This window comes from Ailuropoda melanoleuca, chromosome 16, assembly GCF_002007445.2.
Source record: "Ailuropoda melanoleuca isolate Jingjing chromosome 16, ASM200744v2, whole genome shotgun sequence".
Classification (NCBI taxonomy): Eukaryota; Metazoa; Chordata; class Mammalia; order Carnivora; family Ursidae; genus Ailuropoda; species Ailuropoda melanoleuca.
The window spans coordinates 63,249,959-63,274,617 of record NC_048233.1 but is presented as its reverse complement, the minus strand read 5'-3'; the positions used below and the strand labels follow the sequence as shown (position 1 = coordinate 63,274,617).

At 36.7% G+C, this 24,659-nt stretch overlaps 1 protein-coding gene across 1 annotated transcript; it reads right to left on the bottom strand.

The window, feature by feature from the left end:
• Positions 1-195: 195 nt before the first annotated feature.
• EIF3M (eukaryotic translation initiation factor 3 subunit M) lies at positions 196-23,743 on the bottom strand. The gene is made up of 11 exons (XM_002917480.4): positions 23,588-23,743; positions 20,961-21,093; positions 19,846-19,984; positions 19,477-19,600; positions 19,229-19,323; positions 7,668-7,751; positions 6,616-6,715; positions 5,930-6,011; positions 1,926-2,069; positions 837-897; positions 196-388 (listed from the first exon to the last, which is right to left on the bottom strand). The coding sequence occupies exons 1-11, from the start codon at positions 23,627-23,629 to the stop codon at positions 268-270; spliced, it is 1,125 nt and encodes a 374-aa protein (XP_002917526.1). The 5' UTR covers positions 23,630-23,743; the 3' UTR covers positions 196-267.
• Between the last annotated feature and the right edge of the window lie 916 nt (positions 23,744-24,659).

Here is a 24,659-nt window from a genome sequence, read left to right as displayed (position 1 = left end):
TTAATTAAATTTGCTTTCCTCCATATATCCTTTCATCAAAGCTCTTTCCTGTTGCACCTTTAACCCCTTTCCTTGCAGAACACAACTTCCAAATTACACAAGATAGTGACCCCCTTTGTAATGGATTACTTTATATCCTCTGAAACTTGTGACTTTTTACATTTCAACTTAAGACAATAAATGTCCAGACTATAGTCAAATTTCAGTTTGCTTTACTATGATTTAGATTTTTTCCAAAAAACAAAATTTTATATATAGCATAAAAATTCATGTATCAGAAAGACTCAAAAGGCTGTTTTTCACTTTGTTCAAGTTTTGTTTCCAGGCATTTAGTGTGTCATACAGTTGTTGCCACTGCTGTTTTCCAAATGTCCGATGTGTACTATGACTAAAAATTGAAAAATTAAAAACAAAGTTATTAGTCAACTTTTTATCCTTCTGCATTCTTTTACAGTACTACTACACACTTATATCTAGTTAAAAAACAAGGCTAAATATACATGAAAGACCCAAGCTTCTAATTCTTCTCTTACAATTCTAAATTATTTTTAAAAAATCTTTTATCATATTGATCCTGAACTACATAAAGCAGACACAAAAGTCATTAGTATTCTGGCCAATGCTGAGCCATTAAATGAAATGTGCTGGAAAATAGGACTCTTTCATTAAATAAGCTAATCACATTCAGTCTGAACTTTAATAAAATTATGATAAATAGCAACTATTTAACTACAGTCAACTGATAAGAACACCACCTTGGTTCTCTAAACATTTAAGTGAAATAATCGGAACAAACTAAATTGTTCTACAAGATGCTGCAGTCTTAAGTGTCTTACCTGACAACTACTTTCCTCTGGGTCTGATCAATTTTGCAGTAAACCATTTTAGTTCTTACTGCTGAAAAAAGATATTTTACATGATATGTTATATGGAAAATTCCCAAGAAAAACAGCTAAGATATAAAACTAAACCATAATAAACTTTACAATTTTCAAACATTTTATAAACTGGCCCTCTGAATCTAGTAACAAGCACAGCAGTGTGATGGAACCAAGAGGAAGGTTATGCATTTGTGCTATGGTTGCCAGGTGAATCTATATAGTTTTTATTAAGAATTCTAAATGTTCTCCCCTACAATTGCATATGGGGGAAAACACTAATTTCCTAATAAAATATTACTCCTTTGCAGGACAGTTTGAGACTTAGAGCATTAAAAGAAACCATGTCAATAGTTCTGTACATTTTATTAATCTTGACTGGACAAGTCCCCCAACTTTCAAACGTAAAAAGCCCAGAAAAAAAATTTGAGTAACAAGTAAATCATATATTACAATGTAATTGTTAGGAAAGGTCCTGCTTCTAGCCAATGATAAAAAACTGATGATTCATATTTACAGATCATTTACTATGTACCAGGTAGTAGGCTAAAGTGCTCTTTACCTGCATCAACGCATTTAATCCTCAGAACCACGTAGTAACTCCTTCATTCCTGTTTCACAGAGGAAGACGTGGTCCTCAACCCAGGTCTGATACTAAAATCAAGGCTCTTAACCACTATGGCATACTGCCTAAAGGCCTTTCTTCTGTATGATTTTGAGGGACTGAACACCAAAACCACAAAGCAATTTGTACTTCCACTGAATTTTCACTCTACTACAAATATAACAAGTCTAAACATACACATCTGCCACAAGAGAACCTAGCTTTGTTAGAATATGACTCAGTTTCAAGACACAAAATCTTTTTTTATTGTTTTCTTAAGCAGTCTCCATGCTGAACATGGGGCTTGAACTCTTGACCCCAAGATCAGGAGCTGCATGCTCTTCTGACTGAGTGAGCCAGGCACCCCAAGATACAAAATCTTATATTCCACAAGGTGAAAGAGAAATTCTAGGGAAAAAATGAAAACATTCTAATTGCCTTACCATCAATAACAAATGCTTCAACATCATCGGCTCCAATCTGAAGTTCTTGCTGCATTGTGTCAAAAGAAATTTCTTTGTTTTCCACTGCCATTCCCATGAAAGTAAGCAGTCTCATTTTCGCCATATTCTGTTCATGTAATAGACCTGAGTAACACAGTGGGTAAGGCCTGATGAACACCCATACTAGTTTAAGATCTGCACAATTACAACTCTTATGGCAAAAATCATTGAGCATTTACAGCATTAATTCTGACAAAGCTGCTTAAATTTGCAAACCATAAACTGACCACATAATAAAATTACGGAATATTACAATTATTTTTCTAGAACTTCATTTCTTGGCTACAGTGCTACAGGTCATAGGTTCAAAGTTAAGAACGGCCTATAAAATGATATTTTTTAAGCCCTAGAACTTCTGCACATTTTACATTTTTTATAGTCAAACATTTTAGGAGATAAAATATACAGAGTTCATTTCATAAGAACATTTTTTTAAATTACTTAAGCTTATTTTTACTATTTGCTCTCCATTTAAACACAGGATTTCTTATCTTTTTGTTGGGTGTATTACTAGCAAACATGAACCCTTAAAATATTTCCATATACATTTAATTATGAAAACATTCCATTTCCCAGTTCACTTTGGATTTATTTTAATACTTAAGTCAAAACTGTGTTCATCACTTAACAATTACAGGCTGCATTGATTAGTACCAGATAAAATTAAACAGTACCGTTAACAGTGATATCTGAAGTAGAAAACAGTACAAATAATTCAAATTTCGCCTTATACCTTCTAGTGAAACATGCTGTTACAATTTTTCAGATAACAAACAACTGTTAGACGCAAAAGAAAAATTACCTAGTCCTGATTCTTTCATTTTAAAAAATAAAACTGAAGAGCAAAGAGATTAAATGACTTCATTAGTCAGAGTGGCAGTACTCAGCCTAAAAAATACATTTGCTTATAAAATAAATGACTAGTAATACACATAAATATTTACAAATCCTGATTATCTAAATTATTACCAGTTCCTAAGTGGAAACTGAATTATAACACAATATCATATATACTTGATTTGATACTAACTTATTAATTATAAAAACAAATTTCTAAAAATTAATCTAAAATTACACATTCCTTTTCTCTAAAATTTCAAATTATGTAAACTGAGCAAATGACTGATCATGTACCCTCTAATAATTAAGAGCCCCAAGTTTCTATTGTTAAAAAAGTTCTAAGCACTCCATAAATAAACTTGAAATTTATAACATATATTAGCAGAAGACAAGGGAAGCCCATTAATACAGGACATAATCATCCATTAATTAGCTGTAATTATGATGCAGGCCTTCTATTTGGCACAGATTCAAAAAAAACATGATCATCATAACTCAAATGAATGAGGTATCCAAGTAAGTATTGCTAACCGGGTTTAATGGAAATCTACAAGCATCAAAAAATCAATTAGTGCACATTAACCCTAATTAACGAATGCAAATTAGATGCTGATTAACTTTCTGAAGCAAGAAGGTAGCAACTGTATAACACCAGATTACATGTAGACATGTTAGGGCAATTCAGTTGACACAGGATAACGCTTACTGTTGGCCTAAGTTGTCAGTGTTAATAAAACAAAGTGTTTTGATAAAGTGATGCCACCTGTAGAGTCTAGACATTTGTAACCAGACTTTCAGTTTTAATAAATGTTAGCAATACATGCAAAACCAAAAACGCACACATTCAATAAGATGTTTTGCTGAAAGCATCTTTTATAAATTTCTAATAAAAGATAGCTTATTTGCATACATGTTCAAGAAACTAAAGCCAAAACAGGGAACTGGACTTCCAGTTGGCACCATAAATTAGAAATGTTATGTTTTTCCTATCACAGAGAATAACTACTTAAGATTCTTCTCAGTATTTTCATATACAAGAAAATTCCTTAACATTCGCAGTTCTCTTGGCATATATACTTCTTTCAGTATGATAAAATGATACTCTTAAAGTTTCTAAGATATAATTAAAATACTATTTTACTGCTACTCTTTGTGTAGTTACAAGCTTAACACAAATTTAAGAATTTATCAGAGAAATGAAGATTATTTCTAGAGTGAATTATGTAAAAACCATTATCTATCTTAAGTGTGGAAACCTGCGTGTTAGAACTCATTCTCAAAATCAAAACTATTAAGCCAGTGAAGTATGAGTTAAAGACTAGTAGAAAGATGTGCTTTGTTTCATGAAACTAGAACAGTACCTTCAAAGAGGAAGTCACAGTGTTCTGTGTCATATTTCAATTTTAAAGTTATAAAAAAATCTAATTTTATGGAAACATTTATTCATTACTAATATGTCAAAACCTTAATGCAGTAATAAAAAAATGTGCATCATTGAGCAATTTCTGCATTGTCACTGACCCGTCTTAAAATGCTGCAATATAGAAAACGTAATTTTAATGCATGCAATAGCTTATGAACCAGTGCTCCTTTGAAACAGTCAATTACACATCAATGGGGGAGTGTCAAAGTGTTAATTACTACTCCTTTTTCCTTGGTGCGTAAATAAAGAGGTTGCTGACATTAACATTCCATCACATAGCTTCATGCCACAAAACAAATTAACTTGGACAGAATGTGGTTTTCTGGGTCTAGTGCACCTGGCAAAGCATTCTACACAAACATACTTGCATCTACTTTATCTTGGTATATTTTAAATGCCTTATTATGTTCAGAATAATTCAATCTTCCCCAATTCCAATGGCTGCACAAAATATACAGGTGATAGGAATTAATGATTGCCAAATTGAGGACTAATAGTAATAATCAAAATAGATTATAAATGAGTTCTTCATCTATATCTCAAACCAGGAGACTAACAATTCAATATTAACATGGAAAATATAACCAACCTCTAAGGTGTCTTGATAATTGCCTAGTAGAAAAACAAAGCACCTCAGTTTCATAGTTGACTTCACTTTCAAAAAACTGGTAGTTTTAGAACAATTTAAATCTGTTCAACTACAGATTTTCTAACTTTTCTCTAATTTTAGTGTGTTAAAAACATGCTCCAGAAGGAAACTAAATACTGAATAGATATGGAATTTGCTCAATGAAGATAAGATTAAATTCAGTTTGGCAAACAAAGGCTGATGCTCTAGAAAGAAAATTCAAAGGTTAAAATCATATAAAGCTAAGACAACACTGTCTTCAACAAATTGTAAAGAAAGTTTCTCCCATCATGTAATTCCATTTCTAATTCCACCTACAGCTTCACTAAGATCTTAACAATATGTACACTTCTAGAATTTGTTAATTTTGGGGAGGAAGTGTGCACCAACCATAAAATACATTACAGGGGAAAAAAAATTTGTTTCAATTGTGTAACTACGGCTTCTTTTTTAAAAAATCACCAAAAACAAAAGGAATAAGGGTCTTTTACAAACAAATAATTGTATTTTAAATAATAAAGCAGATTTTAGTCATCAAATTTTGTCACCTGTTAAAATGAGTACTTCTAAAAGTCGCCATTATGAACAAAGCAATGGTGATCCTTTAAGCTGCTTTTCTGCTTCATCCTCCATTCCACAATTTAAAAACACACGTATCAATGGAACTATTTCTATCCGAATCTCCTCTAACACCTGCTTCTTGCTAGAACTTTACCTCAAAGAAGCAGGGTCCAGTAAACCTGGAAGGGGGGCCTAAAGTCCAACAAACTCTTATAGAGAGAAAAAAAGGCTTAGGTTTTCTGACTCTAGTTTCATACTCTTTCCACTACAAATGCTACTTCCTACACCCTCTTATTTTTGATTCCCAGTTCATTCTGAGTAATCTTTTAAACTGTCCACCTGTTTGCTGCTGTTCTATCATACACCACTGGTTAGGGTAATCTAAACAAAAGGCCAGTCCTATTTGTTGGATTTTACAGTACATGAGAGTTCTAGAACAGCATGTTCCCATCTTTCTTTATACCCCAACAAAGAATAAACTCCAAAACTTACCAAGTGAATCAATGAAGTCTTTATTATTCTGATAAAACTTGACATATGATGCCAATTTAGCACTCACAAAAATGGTTAAAAGCTACAGACAGAAAATAAAGATATAATATTCAATACAGAATCGAGATTTATACTCAAGATATTTTTAAGTTATTAACTCAGCAATAAGACTCCTTCAGTGCAGAAACAGCAATTGGTTTGATCAAATTACCATCTAAACCATTTGCTTTCATTAAGACTCACTTAGATGAAGAATTAGTAAATACAGTGAGCTCTAAGTGAGCTAACCCTGAAAGACGGTGGAACAGCATAATACAAATGGAAACTAATCCAAAATGTATTTATACTTATACCTGAAAAATGTGTTCATGTGTTTTTAAGTATCAGATTTATCTTCATTACTGGGGCTACCTGATACTACATATAAAAAGAAATTTGTATTATTTAAGTTCTTAACAGCCCGGCAAGTATAGAGATGAACGAAAGGGAGAACGAACAGGTACGTTCAGTGATTGGGGAAAAAAGGCTGGTCCTAAATTTCATTCTGTTCTTGATACAAAAAAAATAAACAGTTCTCTTTCCAGATCTAATTGTCATGTTCATGAATACAAAGAAAAAGAGTTCTGCTTCATTATATTGTATTTAGGAAAAGAGAACATTTTCCACATTAAAGATAAAGTACTTACGTCATGAATAAGCTCGCCTTCCAAAAATTTGACTGGTTTTAAAGTGAGAAGATGGTCAAAAAGAAATGCATTTGGATCTTTCAATGCTCGTACAATACACCTTTATTAAAAAACAAAAATGCAAGCTCAGACTCCTGAGATTCAGGAACTTTTCACCAATTTTTACAGATTGCAAAATATATTTAATTCAGTAAAATATCTAAGAGTTCAATATACACAACATAAAAAAAGCTACAGGACTGACATTAAAACAGGCCAATAAATCTCTTTATCAGGTATATCTGTTTTAACAAAATAATAAAGTATTTGTAGACAAAAACATAGGTGGAGAGAAAACATGACCAAAATAATCAATAACTAAAACAGCAGGAGCATCTTCCCGTATGCGAGACACTGAGTTAAGCGCGTTACATGCATTACGTCACTTAATCCTCACAACACCCTGACATACGATATTATCATACCTGTTATCAATGATGAAACAGGCTCAGAAAGAACTTGTCTGATAAGTACTAATTAAGTAACAGAGTATTTGAATGCAGGCAGTCTTACCTCAGAGTTAAAGATCTTTCCCATACACTAGTACACTTTCTAGCAACACCTAGGTCCCTGTGAAGCTATACCCTATAGAGAAATTATTTCCATTTCACAGATTTAAAAAACTGATTCCATTAATATTGCTACTGATGGCTGAAGCCCTTATTCTCATTAGCAATAGGCTAACTTTCAGCATGCCGCCAACTTTTCCTCATCTATATACCTTAGTATCAAGATAAAACCAACCCAACATTAGGTTCTACTTCTCAGGTTGGGGTCATCACACCCAATTCAGCAATACCCTAAACAGAAAATATTATGTGGCTATTCCACATACAATCTATGGTTATTCCAATACCAAGCCCTGGATTTTAGTATCTACATTGGAATCACCACAGAGCACACAGTATCAAATGGCTCTGGATCACTGGGAGACACAAAACATAATTTCTGCTGTAGCTCTATCTCCAAGCTGCAGGTAGCTTCCATCACACAGACACCGTGTTCAACATTACCTGTGGGCATCAACACGAGCCTGGGAAGCGTTGTCCTCTGTGTAACTTCCTAGCAATTCCACCATGACTTTTGAAGCGGCATCACTAAAAAGAAATATTGCTTGAGGAATTTCAGAATATCATTACTGCCATTCATTCACTCAAAAATATTTACTAAATGCCAAATACTATGCTGATGATACATACATAGGTGACCAAGAGACATGGTCCTGCCCTATGGGAAAAATCATGGTACTTTCCTTCTAGAAGGTAAGACTGAGGACTAAGGAAAAATAACAACTAACAAGTGCCATGATGGCAGCCAGAAATGAAAAACCAGTAAGAGATATGCAAAGAATAAAGAAGAAGGAATCCATGTATATCACTAAAAGCCAACAAACCATGAAAGAAAGCAAGAGAAGGATCAGAGAAAATCTACAGAGAAAACCACAAAATAAGTAACAAATTGGCAATAATATATATCAATAATTACTCTGGATGTTAAAAGAGACTAAACACTCCAATCAAAAGAGAGAGGGTGACTGAGTGGATTAAAAAAAAAAAACAAGACCCATCTACATGCTCCCTACAAGAGTCTCATTTCAGACCAAAAGATGCCTGCACAGACTGAAATAGAGGGGACGGAGAAATATTCAATATGCAAATGGATGTCAAAAGAAAGCCTAGGTAGCAATACTTACTTATACTGGACAAAACAGACTTAAAAACAAAAACTGTAGGGGCCCTGGGTGGCACAGCGGTTAAGCGTCTGCCTTCGGCTCAGGGCGTGATCCCGGCATTATGGGATCGAGCCCCACATCACGCTCTTCCGCTATGAGCCTGCTTCTTCCTCTCCCACTCCCCCTGCTTGTGTCCCCTCTCTCGCTGGCTCTCTCTATCTCTATCGAATAAATAAATAAAATCTTTAAAAAAAAAAAAACTGTAACAAGAGACAAAAAAAGACACTATATATTCATAAATCGGAAAATCCAACAAGATGATATAACAATTGTAAATATTTATGCACCCAACATGGGAGTACCCAAATACATAAAACAGTTAATAACATTAAAAAAAAACGATAATAATATAGTAATAGTAGGAGACTTCAACACCCCACTTATATCAATGGACAGATCATCCAAACAGAAAATCAACCAAGGAAACAGTGGCTTTGAATGACACAATGGACCACATGGATTTAACAGCTATATTCAGAACATTCCATCCTAAAACAGAATACACATTCTTTTCAAGTGCACAAAAAACATTCTCCAGAACCGATCACAGAATAGGCCACAAAACAAGTCTCGACAAATTAAAAAAAAAAAAAAAAAAAAGTCATACCATGCATTTTTTCTGACCACAATGCTATGAAACTAGAAATCAACCATAAGAAAAAATCTGAGAAAAGCACAAGTACATGGAGGTTAAATAACATGCTTGTAAGAAATGAATCGGTCAACCAACAAATCAAGAATAAAAAATTACATGGAAACAAGTGAAAATGAAAACACAATGGTCCAAAATCTTTGCGATGTAGCAAAAGTGGTAATAAGAGGGAAGTTTATAGCAATACAGACCTATCTCACAAGAAGCAAGAAAATCTCAAGTAAACAACCTAAACCTTACACCTAAAGGAGCTGGTAAAAGAATAAAACTCAAACCCAGGAAAAGGAAGGAAATGATAAAGATGAGAGCAGAAATAAATGATATAAAAACTTTAAAAAACCCAAAGAACAGATTAATGAAACCAGGAGCTCATTCTCTGAAAAGATCAACAAAATTGATAAACCTTTTAGCAAGACACATCAAAAAAAAAAAAAAAAAAAAAGGACCCAAAAAAAAAAAATCACTAAGAAGAAAAATAACAACCAACACCACAAAATAAACAATTGTAACAGAACATCATGAAAACCTATATTCAAACAAACTGGAAAACTCAGTAGAAATAGGTAAATTCCTAGTAACATATAACCTACCAAAACTAAAGCAGGAAGAAATAGAAAATTTGAAAACACCAATTACCAACAATGATATTGAATCAGTAATTTAGAAACTCCCAAAAAACAAAGTCCAGAACCAGATGGCTTTGCAGGTGAATTCTACGGGACATTTAAAGAAGAGTTAATACCTATTTTTCTCAAGCTATTCCAAAAAATAGGAAAGGAAAACTTCCAAATTCACTCTATGAGGCCTGATACCAAACCCACATAAAGACATCACAAAAAAGGAGAACTACAGGCCAGTATCTCTCACGAATATAGATAGGAAAACCCTCAACAAAATATTAACAAACCAAATCCAACAATACATTAAATCAAACTCTGTGATCAAACGGGATTTATTCCAGGGATGTAAGGGTGGTTCAATATCTGCAAATCACTCGGTGTGATATATCACACCAATAAGAGAAAGGATAAAGACCATATGATCATTTCAACAGATGCAGAAAAAGCATTTGACAAAGTACAACATCCATTTGTGATAAAACCCTCTGCAAAGCAGATCTAGAGGGAACATACCTGAACATAAACAAGGCCTTATACGAAAAACCCACCGCCAACAAAATACTCAATGGTGAAAAACTGAGAGCTTTCCCCCTAAGGCCAGGGACAAGATAAGGATGTCCACCTCTCACCACTTTTATTCAACATAGTACTGGAAGTCCTAGACACAGCAATCAGACAACATAAAAAAATAAAAGGCATCCAAATTGGTGAGGAAGAAGTAAAACTCTCATTATTTGCAGATGACCTGATACTATATACAGAAAACCCAAAAGACTCTACCAAAAAACTACTAGAACTGATAATGAATTCAGTAAATTCACAGGATACAAAATTAACATACAGAAATGTGCTGCATTCCTATACATTTAATAATGATGCAAGAGAAAGAGAAACTAAGAAAACAATCTCATTTACAATCACACAAAAAACCAAAATAACTAGGAATAAATTTAATCAGAGGTGAAAGACCTCTACTCTGAAAACTATAAAACACTAATAAAAGAAATTCAAGACGACACAAAGAAATGGAAAGACATTCCATGCTCATGGGCTGGAAAAACAAACACTGTTAAAATGTCCATACTACCCAAAGCATTCTACACATTTAATGCAATCCCTATCAAAATACTAACAGCATTTTTCACAGAACTAGAACAAACAATTCTAAAATTTGTATATGGAACCACAAAAAAACCTCAAAACAGCCAAAGCAATCTTGAAAAAGAAAAAACTGGAAGTGTCACAATTCCAGACTTCAAGTTATATTATGAAGAGACAGTTAAAACAGTACGGTACTTAGAAAAATAAAAATAAAAAAGTAAAACAGTACATTACTGGCATAAAAATATACATATACAGATCAATGGAACAGAACAGAAAACCCAGAAACAAACCCACAATCACATGGATGATTAATCTTTGACAAAGGAGGAAAGAATATCCAATGGGGAAAAATGAATGGTGTTGGAAAAGCTGGACAGCTACATGCAAAAGAATGAAACTGGACCGTACGTACACAAAAATAAGCTCAAAATGGATTAAAGATATAAATGTGAGACCTGAAACCATAAAAATCCTAGAAGAGACCACAGGCAGTAACTTCTCTGACATCAGCTATAGCAACATTTTTTTAGATATGTCTCCCAAAGCAAGGGAAACGAAAGTAAAAATAAACTACTGGAACTACTTCATAAATAAAAAGTTTCTGCACAGCAAAGGAAACAATTAACAAAACTAAAGGCAACCTACAGAATGGGAGAAGATATCTGCAAATGACATATCCGATAAAGGGTTAGTATCCAAAATATATAAAGAACTGATATAACTCAAACACCCAAAAAAACAAATAATCCAATTAAAAAATGGGTGATGTCAACAGACACATGAAAAGATGTTTGACATCACTCATCGTCAGAGAAATGCAAATCAAAACTACAATGAGATGTTACCTCACACCTGTCAGAATAGCTAAATCAAACACAAGAAACGTGTTGGCGAGGATGTGGAGAAAAAGGAACCCTCGTGCACTGTTGGGGGGAACGCAAACTGGTGCAGCCACTATGGAAAACAGTATGAAGGTCCCTCCAAAAGTTAAAAAGAACTACTCTGATCTAGCAATCATAGTACTGGTTATTTACCCAAAAAATACAAAAATACCAATTCAAAGGGATACACACCTATGTTTACAGCAGCATAATTTACAACAGCCAAACTATGGAAGCAGCCCAAGCGTCCATAAATAGATGAATGGATAAAGAGAAAGATACACGCACACACACACACACACACCAGAATATTATTCAGCCATAAAAAAGGAAAAAAAAACACTTGCCATTTGCAACATGGACGGAGCTAGAAAATACTAAGTTAATAAGTCAGAGAAAGACAAATACTGTATAATCTCACTCACGTGGAATTTAAGGAACAAAACCGGGGGAGGGGGGAAGAGAAACAAACCAAGAAACAGACTCTTAACCACAGAGAATAAACTGATGGTTACCACAGGGGAGGTGAGTGGTGGGATGGGTGAAATAGGGCATGGGGATTAGAGTACGCTTATTATGATGGGGGGGGGATTAAAACACACACACACACCCCCCGCAAGTGCAATGAAGGAAATAAATGGTAATGTAAAAGAGTAACAGAAGCAGAGACAGGGAAGTACACAGGGAAAGTCTTTGAAGGAATGACATATAAGATGAAATCTAAAGGATGTAAAATAATTGGCCACAGTGTGTTGGAGGTGGAAGGCTGGATAACTTTCCAGGCACAGGAAAGACCAAGTACAGAGGGCCTGGGTAGGAAAACAGTTTTGTGTTCTAGAAATTATTAGAACAGCATGGCTGAAGTTGAGCCAACACCATATATTTAAATAACTCTACTAAAAATATCCTTCCAATTACACTATCCTTAAAATTATGTAGATGATCGATTTTAGTTGCAGTGAAAAGCACAATATGTATTCATTTGATTTGAAGTCTTAGAAAATGTGTACCTTCACCCTTTATTTCCTCCTTTAAACTGATGAATCATTGGACAGTTACAGAAAATTTACTGAATTATGAAAAATCATTTTTTTCTTTTTTTGTTTCCTAAAAACACTCCCCCCCCAACATCTCAATTCAATTTGGGTAAAATCAGTAGGAGCTGTATAATTTATTTTAAAAAGTTAAATGGTATTTTAAAACTCCCTACAAACCTAAGGTGTATTAAAATATACAAATGTAGGAGCGCCTCACTGGCACAGTCAGTTGAGTGTCTGACTCTCGGTTTCAGTTCAGGTCGTGATCTCGGGGTCATGGATCGAGCCCTGTGACAGGCTCCATGCTCACTGTGGAGTCAGCCTGGAATTCTCTCTCCCTATCTCCCTTCCTGCTCCCCCCCCTCTAAAATAAATAAATCTTAAAAAAAAAAAATGTAAATATAGGAGTGGTTACGTGGTAACCAGCATCTTATACATAGTGATAGAACTGTAAGAATTTGAAGAAAATTTTAATGAAAACCTGTTTTACTCATTGTTAATTATCTTGTGATACTCTACAAGCACAAGTGAATTTCATTTTCTAGTTTTAACAGCCACAATATATTTCAACCTGATATATCTTATCAGCTAAAGAAATCTGAATTCACAAATATCAGATAAAAGAATCCATTTAAAGTGCATATCTGATATACAATCAGGGCTCAAAAAAATGTTCCATGATTTGCACTTACCAACCACTAATACAAGTAAAATAATGGAGGAAACCCATAGATATAAGTATTCTTACTAAAAGGGCAAAGTGAATCTCAGAATTCTAACTGAGAAGCAGGAAAGAAAATTACATTTTATGTGTATTGGGCAAAAATCAAATCTTAAGATTTAAATCAGCAGTGTGACAAAACTTGTATGTATGTATGTATGTATTTATTTATTTACTTAAAGAAACTTGTATTTAAATAAAGTAGCCATTCTCTTCTGCTTCCTTGGGGTGGGTAGCATTTATCCATCCAGGGCCCATAATGTGCCAAACACCCTGGGCATGCACAATGGTTGACAGGTAAGGTTCCTCACCCTTCACTGAGCATACACCTTTCAAACCTCTCAACAAAGGCTGTTATGCGCCATGATAAAAGTAGAGGGTGCTGTAGAGGAGAGGCATTTAATCTAAACATGAGAGTACTTTAGGCAGAGAAATGAAGTTGAATGTAGGTCATCTAGACCGAGGGTAGGCAAACTTTCTATGAAGAGCCAGACAGTAAGTATTTTAGGCTTTGTAGGCCATATGGTCTCTGCTGCAACTACTCTAGTCTTGGCAACAGCAGCCACAGACAATACCTAAATGAGTAAATATGACTGTGTTCCAATAAAATTTTATGGACACTGAAATTTGAATTTTGTATAATGTTCCTATGTCATGAAATATTATTCTCCCTTTCATTTTCTTTCTTAACCATTTAAAATAGTAAAAACCATTTCTGGCTTGTGGGCCATACAAAAAGGTGCCAGCCCCTGGTCTAGACTGGGAAAGAGCAGGGTGCTCTTACAGCTGACACAGGTTCACTGTCTTGCGTGCGATAACAAAACCCAAGGTCTGTGTATTGGGGGAAAATGGAGGGAGGGAATATCCATTAAACAGAGCAAAGTTTCTGTGGTCTGTCAACACACCACACAGAAACGGCATGATTATCAACACATTCACCAAGCCCAAGCTACCTCAGCAGGTAACCTAGGAGCCCGTATCAGAAAGTCTTACATGCTATGAATTTTGTAATACATCCTAAAGAAAAATTTGCTGAAACTTGTATTTCAGAAATCATTATGGTTGCAGACTGGAGAAAACAGATTACACTTCAAGATGTTTCACTGAGAAAAAAAGAGACTAATTTAGAGAGAGAAAATGACATTTTAGTCACACTGAGTTTGAGGCAGCTATGTGCCATGTCTGAGTGGAAACATGCAGAAAAAGGTAGAGAGCGGTTGAACACAAAGATCCAAGGCACAGAAGGGAAGCCTGAGTTAAAGACATGGATGTCAGGGCGCCCAGGTGGCTCGGTCAGTAAAGCAGCTGCCTTTGGCTCAGGTCATGATCCTGGCGTCCCGGGATCAAGCCCCATGTCAGGCTCTCTCAGTGGGGAGCCTGCCTGTCCCTCTGCCTGCTGCTCTGCCTGCTTTCGTGTATGCGTATGCACGCTCTCGCTGTCAAATAAATAAATTAAACCTTAAAAAAAAAAAGACATGGATGCCCATTCATTAGATGACAGAAGCCATGGGAATAGATGAGATGACCCAGGCAGAGTGAGAAAAGGGTCCTAGGACAAAATCTTAAGTAACAGTATTTAATGGAACAGAGAAAGAATAATTTACAAAGGTGCCTGAGAATGAACTGCCAAAGAGATTGGAGAAAAACAAGGAGAGGTATCATCCAAGTCAAGAGCAGCTTCTATGAGGGAAGGGGTACCATGGTCACATGGTGCTGAGAGGTGCAGGAAAACAGGGACTGTACAGTGACCACTGGACTGCATCTATTCTTAGAAATGAAGGAACCAGGGGCACCTGGGTGGCACAGCAGTTAAGCATCTGCCTTCCGCTCAGGGCGTGATCCTGGCATTGTGGGATCGAGCCCCACATCAGGCTCCTCTGCTATGGGCCTGCTTCTTCCTCTCCCACTCCCCCTGCTTGTGTTCCCTCTCTCGCTGGCTGTCTCTATCTCTGTCAGATAAATAAATAAAATCTTAAAAAAAAAAAAAAAAAGAATGGCAAAAATAAATAAATAGGGGGAAAAGCCAGGAATCTTATACTTGCAAGGTGTTTTAAGATTTTTTAATCTAAAAGCCTTTGGGAAGGACATGTACTCTAGTTCCATAAATCACCACTTCATGTGCTTTTGTACATCTCTACTTTTGTAGCCACTACTTTTGCAACATATTTCATAAACAGTCATTCCTTTAACAGATACAGAGTGCCTACCATGTGTCGGATGCCGAGTAATGAATTAAAGTCCCTGCCCTCATGAACTTATATTTTAGTCGGGACAGATAATAAACATTAAAATATAGTAAGTCTGTTAGTAAGAAGTGCAAGGGGGAAATAATGAAATAGGGATGAGAGAAACAAAAACAACGCAAGGGTGTAGAGAAGATATTGTTATATACGCAGACAGCCACAGAAGACTTTTCTGATCAAATAACAAGGGAACAGGTTTGAAGAAGGGAGGGAGCCACATGGCTACCGAGAGAAGAGTGCTCCAGGCAGAAGGGCCAGTATACTAAGATTCTGGAGCCAGCTTGGCCTTACTCCCAAAGAAGCCACTGGAGGGTTCTGAATAAAGGGGAAAAACAATCTGACCTTCCATATTAAATAGAACTTTCTGCAGCGGTATTAGCTTATTAAGCTGTATTAAGAACAAGCTGTAGGGGGACAAGACTCAAACAGGGACTGTTAAAGAGGCTACTTCAAAAATCTAAATAAGAAATAATGGTAGCTTGGACCACAAGGTGGCAATGGAAATAGAAGTTGGACTGACTTTAGATTTATCAGAGCTGACAGGATTTGATACTGGATTAGATATGGAGTTTAAGACAAAAAGAGGAACCATAAAGGAATCCCAGTTTTGGGTTCTGAGCAACTAGAAGCACAGAAATGGCATTTCCTGAGTTGGAGAAAGTAAAAAAAGGGTTTAGAAGGAAAAAAGGTTCACTTTTGCAGTAGTTGTATGAGATGTCTTTTGAGTATCTAAATAGAGATGTTAAACAGGAATAGATAAGATATTTGGAGTCCAGAAGAGAAATACAGGAGATAAACATGTGAAAATCACTAGCATACTAATAGTATTTAAAGGCACGCAACTGAATGAAAGCACTTAGGCAGCAGTGGCTCTCAACCGGGTGCCCTCCAGAGCCTCTGCAAGTGCTCGGGAGCTGCTGCAGCTGCTCTAACGACTGGGAAGCACCACTGGCATTTCAGGAGGTGAGGACAAGGATGTGAAGTATCTCGTACTGAACTTTAACAACTCAGCAATACAAAAAACGGTCCTGCATTTGGTACTCAGCCTCACCTCAGCAAAAAAAACAGAAAAAAAACAAACAAACAACGTGCACAGGGAATGAATGTAACTGAGCAGAAAAAGTCCCAAGAATAAGTTATCCTAATGCTGAGAGGAGGAGGAACCCACAAACAAGTTGTGAATGAAGAGAAGAATTGATGGGTGCCTGGGTGGCTGAGTCGGTTAAGCGTCTGACTCTTGACTTTGGCTCAGGTGATCTCATGGGTCTTGAGATGGGGCCCCCGCATCAGGCTCTACACTCAGCAGGGAGTCTGCTTGAAGATTCTCTCCCTCTGCCCACCCCCCATTCTCACTCATGTGTGTTCTCTCTCTCAAAAAAATCTTTAAAAGAGAGAGAGAGAGAAGAATCGAGAGAGGAGCCCCTTGTAGATAAATGCAGAATCACTATGCTGTAAACCTGAAATATATTGTATGTCACTACACTTCAATAAATGAGGGGGAGGAGTCCCCAAAAACCAACTGAAGAAAATGTTTCAAGAAGTAAAAAGTGATCAACTGTGCCAAATACTGCAAGTATTTTCTAGTATGTTAACATTAGGACATGTCCAGCAGAGCACAGATGGGTACTGATGTCCTATTTCAATTTCTCTGAAAATTAGATATAGAATTCCTTAGAACATTAGTCACTTCCCTTCTACTTATAACAGACTGAAGACCTACTAAACAGCAATTAGAGAAATCACCCAGTGAGTAGTCATTATCTCTGATAAGCACTAGCCATTCAGAGGGAAACCATAACACTCATCATTTTAAAATACTCTACCAGAGGGGCGCCTGGGTGGCACAGCGGCTTAAGCGTCTGCCTTCGGCTCAGGGCGTGATCCTGGCATTATGGAATCGAGCCCCACATCAGGCTCCTCTGCTAGGAGCCTGCTTCTTCCTCTCCCACTCCCCCTGCTTGTGTTCCCTCTCTCGCTGGCTGTCTCTATCTCTGTCAAATAAATAAATAAAATCTTTAAAAAAAAAAAATAATAAAATACTCTACCAGAAAAAAGACTTCTTAATGGTGAGCTCTAAAAATGAAAAGGATAGTAAGAATATCTAACTTTTACTGAGTGCTATCCCAATAATGAAGCCACTGTGTTAAAAACTATTATGAATATTATCATCTTGTTTTTCAGCAGCCCTACGAGGTAAGCATTACTATTATTTCCACTCTGAAACTGGAAACTGAGTTACAGAGATGGTAAGTAATTTATTTAGTCATACAAGTAGGAAAGCCAAGATTTGAATCCCAGTAGTCTGGATGCACAGCCTGCCCATCTGAAGTGTGAATGAAAATAAGGATTCTTTCTCTAACAGCTTTATTCTCTCCATTTGAAATGGTCTTTGTTATAAACTATTTACTCTTAACACTTTACTGACTACTGGCTAGAATGCTGTCCTAAGTCTGCCAACATACAATAGGTAGCAGCCACTGATCAGAATGAACAGGCTATTCGTGCAATATCTACTGCTTCTCTTTTATGATAAAACGTTCCAACTTTCACAACAAAAATTTCCTCTTATATTTTTAAATTTAAATAGTTGCAAAAAGTTTACATTACTTATAACAGAAACTTATTAACCTTGTTGACCATCTCTAATACATTAAATACCCAGCACTAAAAGCCAGTATAAAAATTGTACAATAATAAAACTAAAGGGAAGACTTTACTTTTTCTAAAAGTATTTAACCATTATCTGAAGAGAGAAATTGAAAAGCTAGGTCAAAAAGGTAAGATTATCTTTTAACCCAAGTTCTGAAAACTGAGCCAAACCTATCATTTGGTAAGCATCCTAAAACTGGATATATAGAATACGTATTTCAGGCATGAAGTTTTGCTAGGCTGAATTACAAACCTTAGAAACCCAAGACCTTGCAGAAACCCAATAAGTACTCATTTAGTAGAGTCTACTGCAAAATTTGATCTTGGGGGCACTGTTTATATAAGAGACTGATTGTGGAAACTTTGACTGATAGACCCACACTATCACTAAACAAAAGTGGTAGCACTACCCTGTACTAAGACATCAAAATGTTGTTAAATAACTTAGTCTAAAGTTACACACAGCTTTCAAATTAACAGCTGTACCATTTTTAGAACAAAAGCAAGTTCTGGGGCGCCCGGGTGGCAGAGCGGTTAAGCGTCTGCCTTCGGCTCAGGGCATGATCCCAGAGTTATGGGATCGAGCCCCACATCAGGCTCCTCCGCTATGAGCCTGCTTCTTCTTCTCCCACTCCCCTGCTTGTGTTCCCTCTCTCACTGGCTGTGTCTATCTCTGTCGAATAAATAAATAAAATCTTAAAAAAAAAAAAAAAAAAGCAAGTTCTGCTTTTAAAAACGTTTAGAGAAATAGAAAATAGAAAACTATTTTAAGCTTTGTAGGTATGTTTAACTTAGTAGGTGAAATTTAAAGAAATACATTTACAGAAACTCTTGTGGAGAACAAAACAGAGCCAAATCACTCTATCTGTTTTTAAAAAAAAGCCTTAACTTATACTGTCTGTGAAGTTTTAAGTTAGTAAGTTAATTCGGAATACCTTTTCTTACAATCCACAAGTGCCTCATAAAGGAGCCTTAAAAGGGTGTGTTTTTTTTCAGTGGTGAGGTTCCAATCAGAAATCCATTTTCTCACCTACAAGATTGACAAGAGGAGGAAATTTAATGACACAGCTAAATACAGTTCCGTCATTTAAAAAGTAACATTTAGAACATATATATTTGTTATTTTAGTTATATTCTACACTTCTTATAAGCACAACAAGTAGTATTCCACATAGTAACTCACTTGATCCAGCTCAGTCGGAATATACTGGATGGCCCCACAAGATGCTGCCACTTTAATAAGGCTGCAATATACTGTGTATCTTACAGGAGTATTCTTATCCATCCCATGGAAAAGGTTGCTTAGCCTGATTAACAAATAAACAAAACAGTGTTTGAGATCAGTAACTATGATGACTGAGATTATCAATAACATCACATTACAAGGAGGGAAATGGGGCGCAGAAAGGTTAAATGACTTGTCCGAGGTCACACAACTAGTAAGAGCCACAGTTGACAGTCAAGTTCCATAACTCTTGTTTTTAACCATTAAATAACAGCGACGTAAAAAGAGCCTCTTGAAAAACCGAGCCTCTTTCAGTTCTTAACTTACAATTGCAGTCTCAGAGATGGGCGTTCACCTTCCCGAAATTTGACCAGCTTTTCACACAGGCTTTCAATCAGAGCTTCTTGCTTGTCCGGTTCCAAGATCAATAGGAGGGATACCACACTGTTCATCACACTTTCAACATCTACACATGTGTGGATAACACAACAGTGATACTATCATACTTAATGTGTCTAATTAAATATGTATTTCCAGTGTTTTGATATATCAAAGACCATTAAACATAAGATACTTTAGGAAGATGTAATCTGGCTACTGTAAAACAGTTCCAGAGGACACTTTTCCTTCAATGGTGTGCATTATGCTAAAAATATATTATACATGAATTCAAATGAAACCAGCTCTGTTGTACAGCTAACATTCAGAAAGGGCTGTGTACATTTTATTAAAGAAAAAGGAAATTATTATCTAAGACTTGGTTTTCAACCACTAAAAGAGAAGACTGATATGCATGTCTACATATATGGTTTCAATTTTTACTGGCAAGATATTCAATCATTTGGAAGTTATTGGTTCGGTCTTAAGTTAGAATGCTTTCCCAAGTAAAGAAAACTTTTATATATAAATAGGAAATTACTGAGAAATGAAAGCAGTCAACTTCCTAGCTGGGTCATTGCTTTTTGACTGTAAGATATTAACTACAAACCAAATTTAATTTCAAACCTTAACTAAAGATTACAGGACTCCCAATTTTCAAAATTTCCCATTTTATGTAAATAAATAGGGAATCAGCCAAATAATTAAATTATTTAATTAAATAACTGTCTTTTAGATTACCTGAAATTATATCCCATTTGATATTAATGTAAACCTATGAAAAGGAAATAAGAGCTTCACTTTTCTTCAGTTCATTCTGAAATTATCAGTATTGAGTATATGCACTTAACACTCAAAAAACATGACCTATTAAAAAAGATGTTTTCTCAAAACAGGCTTACTGCACAGGTGTAACAGATTAGAATAACCTGAAACTACGTGCAAAGATAAGATTAAAAAAAACAGGGCTTAACAGTTCTAAGACAAATATAATTTATAAGAAAAATGTAGAAGTAGATCCTTTCTGATTAGTAAGAAATATTACAAAAAAATTAAAAACAAACCTTTATCATCTTCCTTCAGACATACATCACAGGCCTCAATAATTTGAGCTAAATCTACATGAAGTCCACCTTCGGAGTTCTCTTCTGAAATTTCAGCTCCTTTAGATTTCAGATAAGCTCGAAGCTCAGCAGCCTGTTGAATCAAGTAAGATTGCTATACGTCTCTAAAACCAACAATGCCAAAATTCAAGATCTCAAACCATTATTTTTTTTGAAAAAGTAGGAAGAAAATACTTAACGACTTTAAATTACTATGTTGAAGTGCCACTCCCTCACCTCGGTCCCATCACAACCCCACAGGAGCCACAGGTTTTCCTCTACAAAACCAAGCGGCTACACAAACCCACTATGACCCACAAGGATCACCTTCAGAATTTCTCTCATCACTTATATGCTGCTGAACTTCCAGTACACAGCAAAAACTGCTAACATATACCACAGTGTTTCTGAGGGGGTTGTGTGTGGAGGGTACTTAATCTCACCTGACAAATTCAACTTGTTTTAAAGAAATGAAATTTTATTGCTCTCAAGTGTACATAACGGAGCTACTTTAAAAAGTTACAGACATTTGCCATTACCTTGGCAAGAAGGTAATCATTTGTTAAAATGTCTGAGAACCTATACAAGAGAAGCATTTTGGAACACACAAAGATAAAAAGGTGATGCCTTTGAATGTTGTCTTGAATATAGTACTTTTCAAATTGGATCAACTTTGTAATTAATTTTTTAGAATGCAAAATACCTATCTAGATCCGAAAGCATCCTGGACCTATAACTACAGTACCACATCCAGGTATTGAGATATTTTATACTCTAAAGCATATACATAATATTTAGTAAGGTGCTCTTTTGAGGGCTTGGTATTTATGGCACCCAATGTGAATGTAGATGGTATTTAAGGTAATAAAATGAAAAACTTAAGCAGGGAGATGAAAGGATACCATTAGTAAATGCACAGGTATCACATTTTCTAAACCCACAAATATGTTTGGCTACCTATAAAAGGTACGTTAAATCTGTAGATCTGATGATGCTATCCTTTCATCCTTTCACATAACAACACAGTAACTTCACCTATGAGTTGGTATTATAAAATACATTTCATGGAACAACTATCACCATATCAAAGAGCATAAAAATGCTAGTGGGGAACATGTTTTTCACTGAAGGAAACATAATATGGTCAAAAAAGAAAAAACCCACAAGAAAGCATTTTTTCAGCTTCTGCTTTGTCGATAGAAAGCAAACGTTTCCTAAGAACCATTCAATCAACGGTTTATTGTTTTTATCTGTCATCCACACTGGCTACAAGCAGTTGTGGTGTAGGACAAGTAAAGGAAAAGACGAAATTCTGAACTCCATTTCCTACTCTACTCAAACACAGAATTTGACCAAAGCTGAACTTCTGAAGCAATCACATATCTACCTGAAAGGAATGGCTGGTGTCAAACTGATGTATTACAAAACCAGCATAACCTAACTAGAAATGACTCTTTAAAACTAAAATAAGGCCAACGACTTCCTACATCTACAAATTCTTTCCTATGTTAAAATCAAATTCTTTTGGGGGTAATCTAATAGCCAATTTGTTGGTAACATGATTCCACTAATAACCATATATGCTTTTTTCCTTGTTTTCCACATTTTCCTTTCTAATATGCTCAACTCCTTCCCTAGCCTTATCCACCCCCCTCCCTCCCCCCGCCATTCATTTCCCATTCTTACTGGTCCTTCAGGACTGAGGATCTGCACTTCTGCCATGGGCGGGGGGGGGGCGGGAGGAAGCAATGTCTGTAATTCTGAGTTATCTTATAATAGTAATGGTGTTTTCCTTTATGAAAACCAAATATCCATGTTAGTGGAGTAGCAAAAAATACAAAACAACACCTATGACTTCACAGAATATGGTTTTCAGTTCTACAAAGTTAACTTAGAGAAAATAATTTCAGGTTTCGCTTAACTCCATCAACTGAAGTTTAACTTTTGTTATGGGAAAAATGAAGTATCAGCCAGGCATACGAAGACCAAGCCCGAAATAAAAAATTTAAAAATATTACGATGGTTCACCAGATGTATGCCTCAAAGCATGAGGTTTGTGAAACTGACGTTCTTTTTTCAGGTTTCAGAACTCTCACTCTTGCTACAAGAATGAATATAAAATATGGCCTCCGTTTAAAATAGGGTCACCTTTGCCTCTGTGATCACAAAATAAAACCATTTTCAGCTTTCATACAAAATAATTTTTCCTAGATTGCTTACGTCGTCTAAAGATTCGCTACCTCCCACTCCGGATGTGGCTGCAATTGGGAGACGGAAGCAGACACCATTCCCAGTCAAAAAGTAGTGTCGTCAGAAGTGACACGGACTAGAAGAGTCCCGACGCCAACCACGAAGCTGGCCGTAAAGTCTCGGGCCAAGCGCTGGAACCGACGGTCGGCGGGCTAACTCAGCTCCAGGCCAGAAATTAGCCCCACGGCCTCCCTACTCTAGTGTGTGGGAACTGAGCCGCGGCTCTCAGCCCCGGAGTGGAATCCGCGGGGCGGCGTTCCGCCCGCCGGGTCCTGGCTCAGCCCCTCCTGAGACTCCCCCAGTCCCACCCCGGAGACACTCGCGTCCTGAGAGCACACCTGATCTTCCTCACTGATGTCGATGAAGGCCGGGACGCTCATGTTGAAGGCCCTGGCACGGCGGTCGCTCCACTAGCAAAACCACGCCGACCGGAAAGAGAGCTGCCGCTCGCGGGGGTGCCCACAACCGCTTCCGGGTTACCCTGCGGGGCGGGGTCATCGAGATAGGCGGGGCCAGGGGGTCGATCCCACGGCGCGCGGGGGAAGGAGCGCAGGCGCTAGGGCGAGTCTCCCGGACGCTCTGTACAGGGTCAGGTGCTGACACCTCTCGCTTCTAACCTTTAGAATGGCGTCGCCTATTTATCCTTCGCGTGAACTCACTTCTCGCACCTTACCTCACCTCCTCCCTGAAATCTTAAGCCAGTCCTGTCTACGAAAATTGTGCTCTACATTGTTCTTTGCAGCCACAGCCGCCTCTGCCAGCCAGTCTCTCAGGCTGCACTGCACGCGCCTCTCTTCTTGCTTCCCCCAGCCGCCGAACTTTGGCTCTTGGCAGTACGAGAAGAGCCTTCACGGTTTACGTTTTTTGCTGAGCCCGACAATTTTTTTCGAGTTAAAATTTATCCCACTTTTCAGCGTTTACTGAGGGACCTGCTGGCAGGCAGTGTTCTCTGCGCCAGGGATAGCCGTACTTTCCAAAAGGAGCTCCCGCTTGCGGCTTACATTGCAGCGGGCGCACACAACACAAATATTTCAAATTAGAAAGGCAGCCCTGGACGGCGTGTTTTAAAGCATGGTCTCCAGAGTAGAACTCCTAGGCATGGAATCCCCACTGTACCATTTGATAGACGTGTGATTTGCGGCAATTGCTTAACACCCCTGGTCTTAGCTTCTTGGAAAAACAAGAATAAGTGCTTACCTCGATGATGTTGTGAGGATTAAGTAAATTAATATATAAAGCGCTTAAAACATGGTGAGCTCTGAATGTATTAGCTATTACTAAAGAACTACTGTATGTAATATGTTAACTAGCATTACCAAAAAGGTAAAAGAAAAAGAGGGAAGGGGAAAAAAAGAAAAAGAGAAAAAAGAAAACCAGAGAGAAAAGGGTGGCTGCCTTCTTTGGTAGGGT

What these genes read in the sequence shown, in the direction of transcription:
- EIF3M (XM_002917480.4), bottom strand. Translation starts at nt 23,629, where the DNA reads ATGAGCGTCCCGGCCTTCATCGACATCAGTGAGGAAGATCAG. An exon ending in TCTGAAGGAAGATGATAAAG is followed by an intron (nt 19,985 to 20,960) that starts GTTTGTTTTTAA and finishes ACACATGTGTAG; the next exon opens with ATGTTGAAAGTGTGATGAAC. An exon ending in CTTGTGGATTGTAAGAAAAG is followed by an intron (nt 7,752 to 19,228) that starts GTATTCCGAATT and finishes ATTTCTTTTTAG; the next exon opens with TGATGCCGCTTCAAAAGTCA.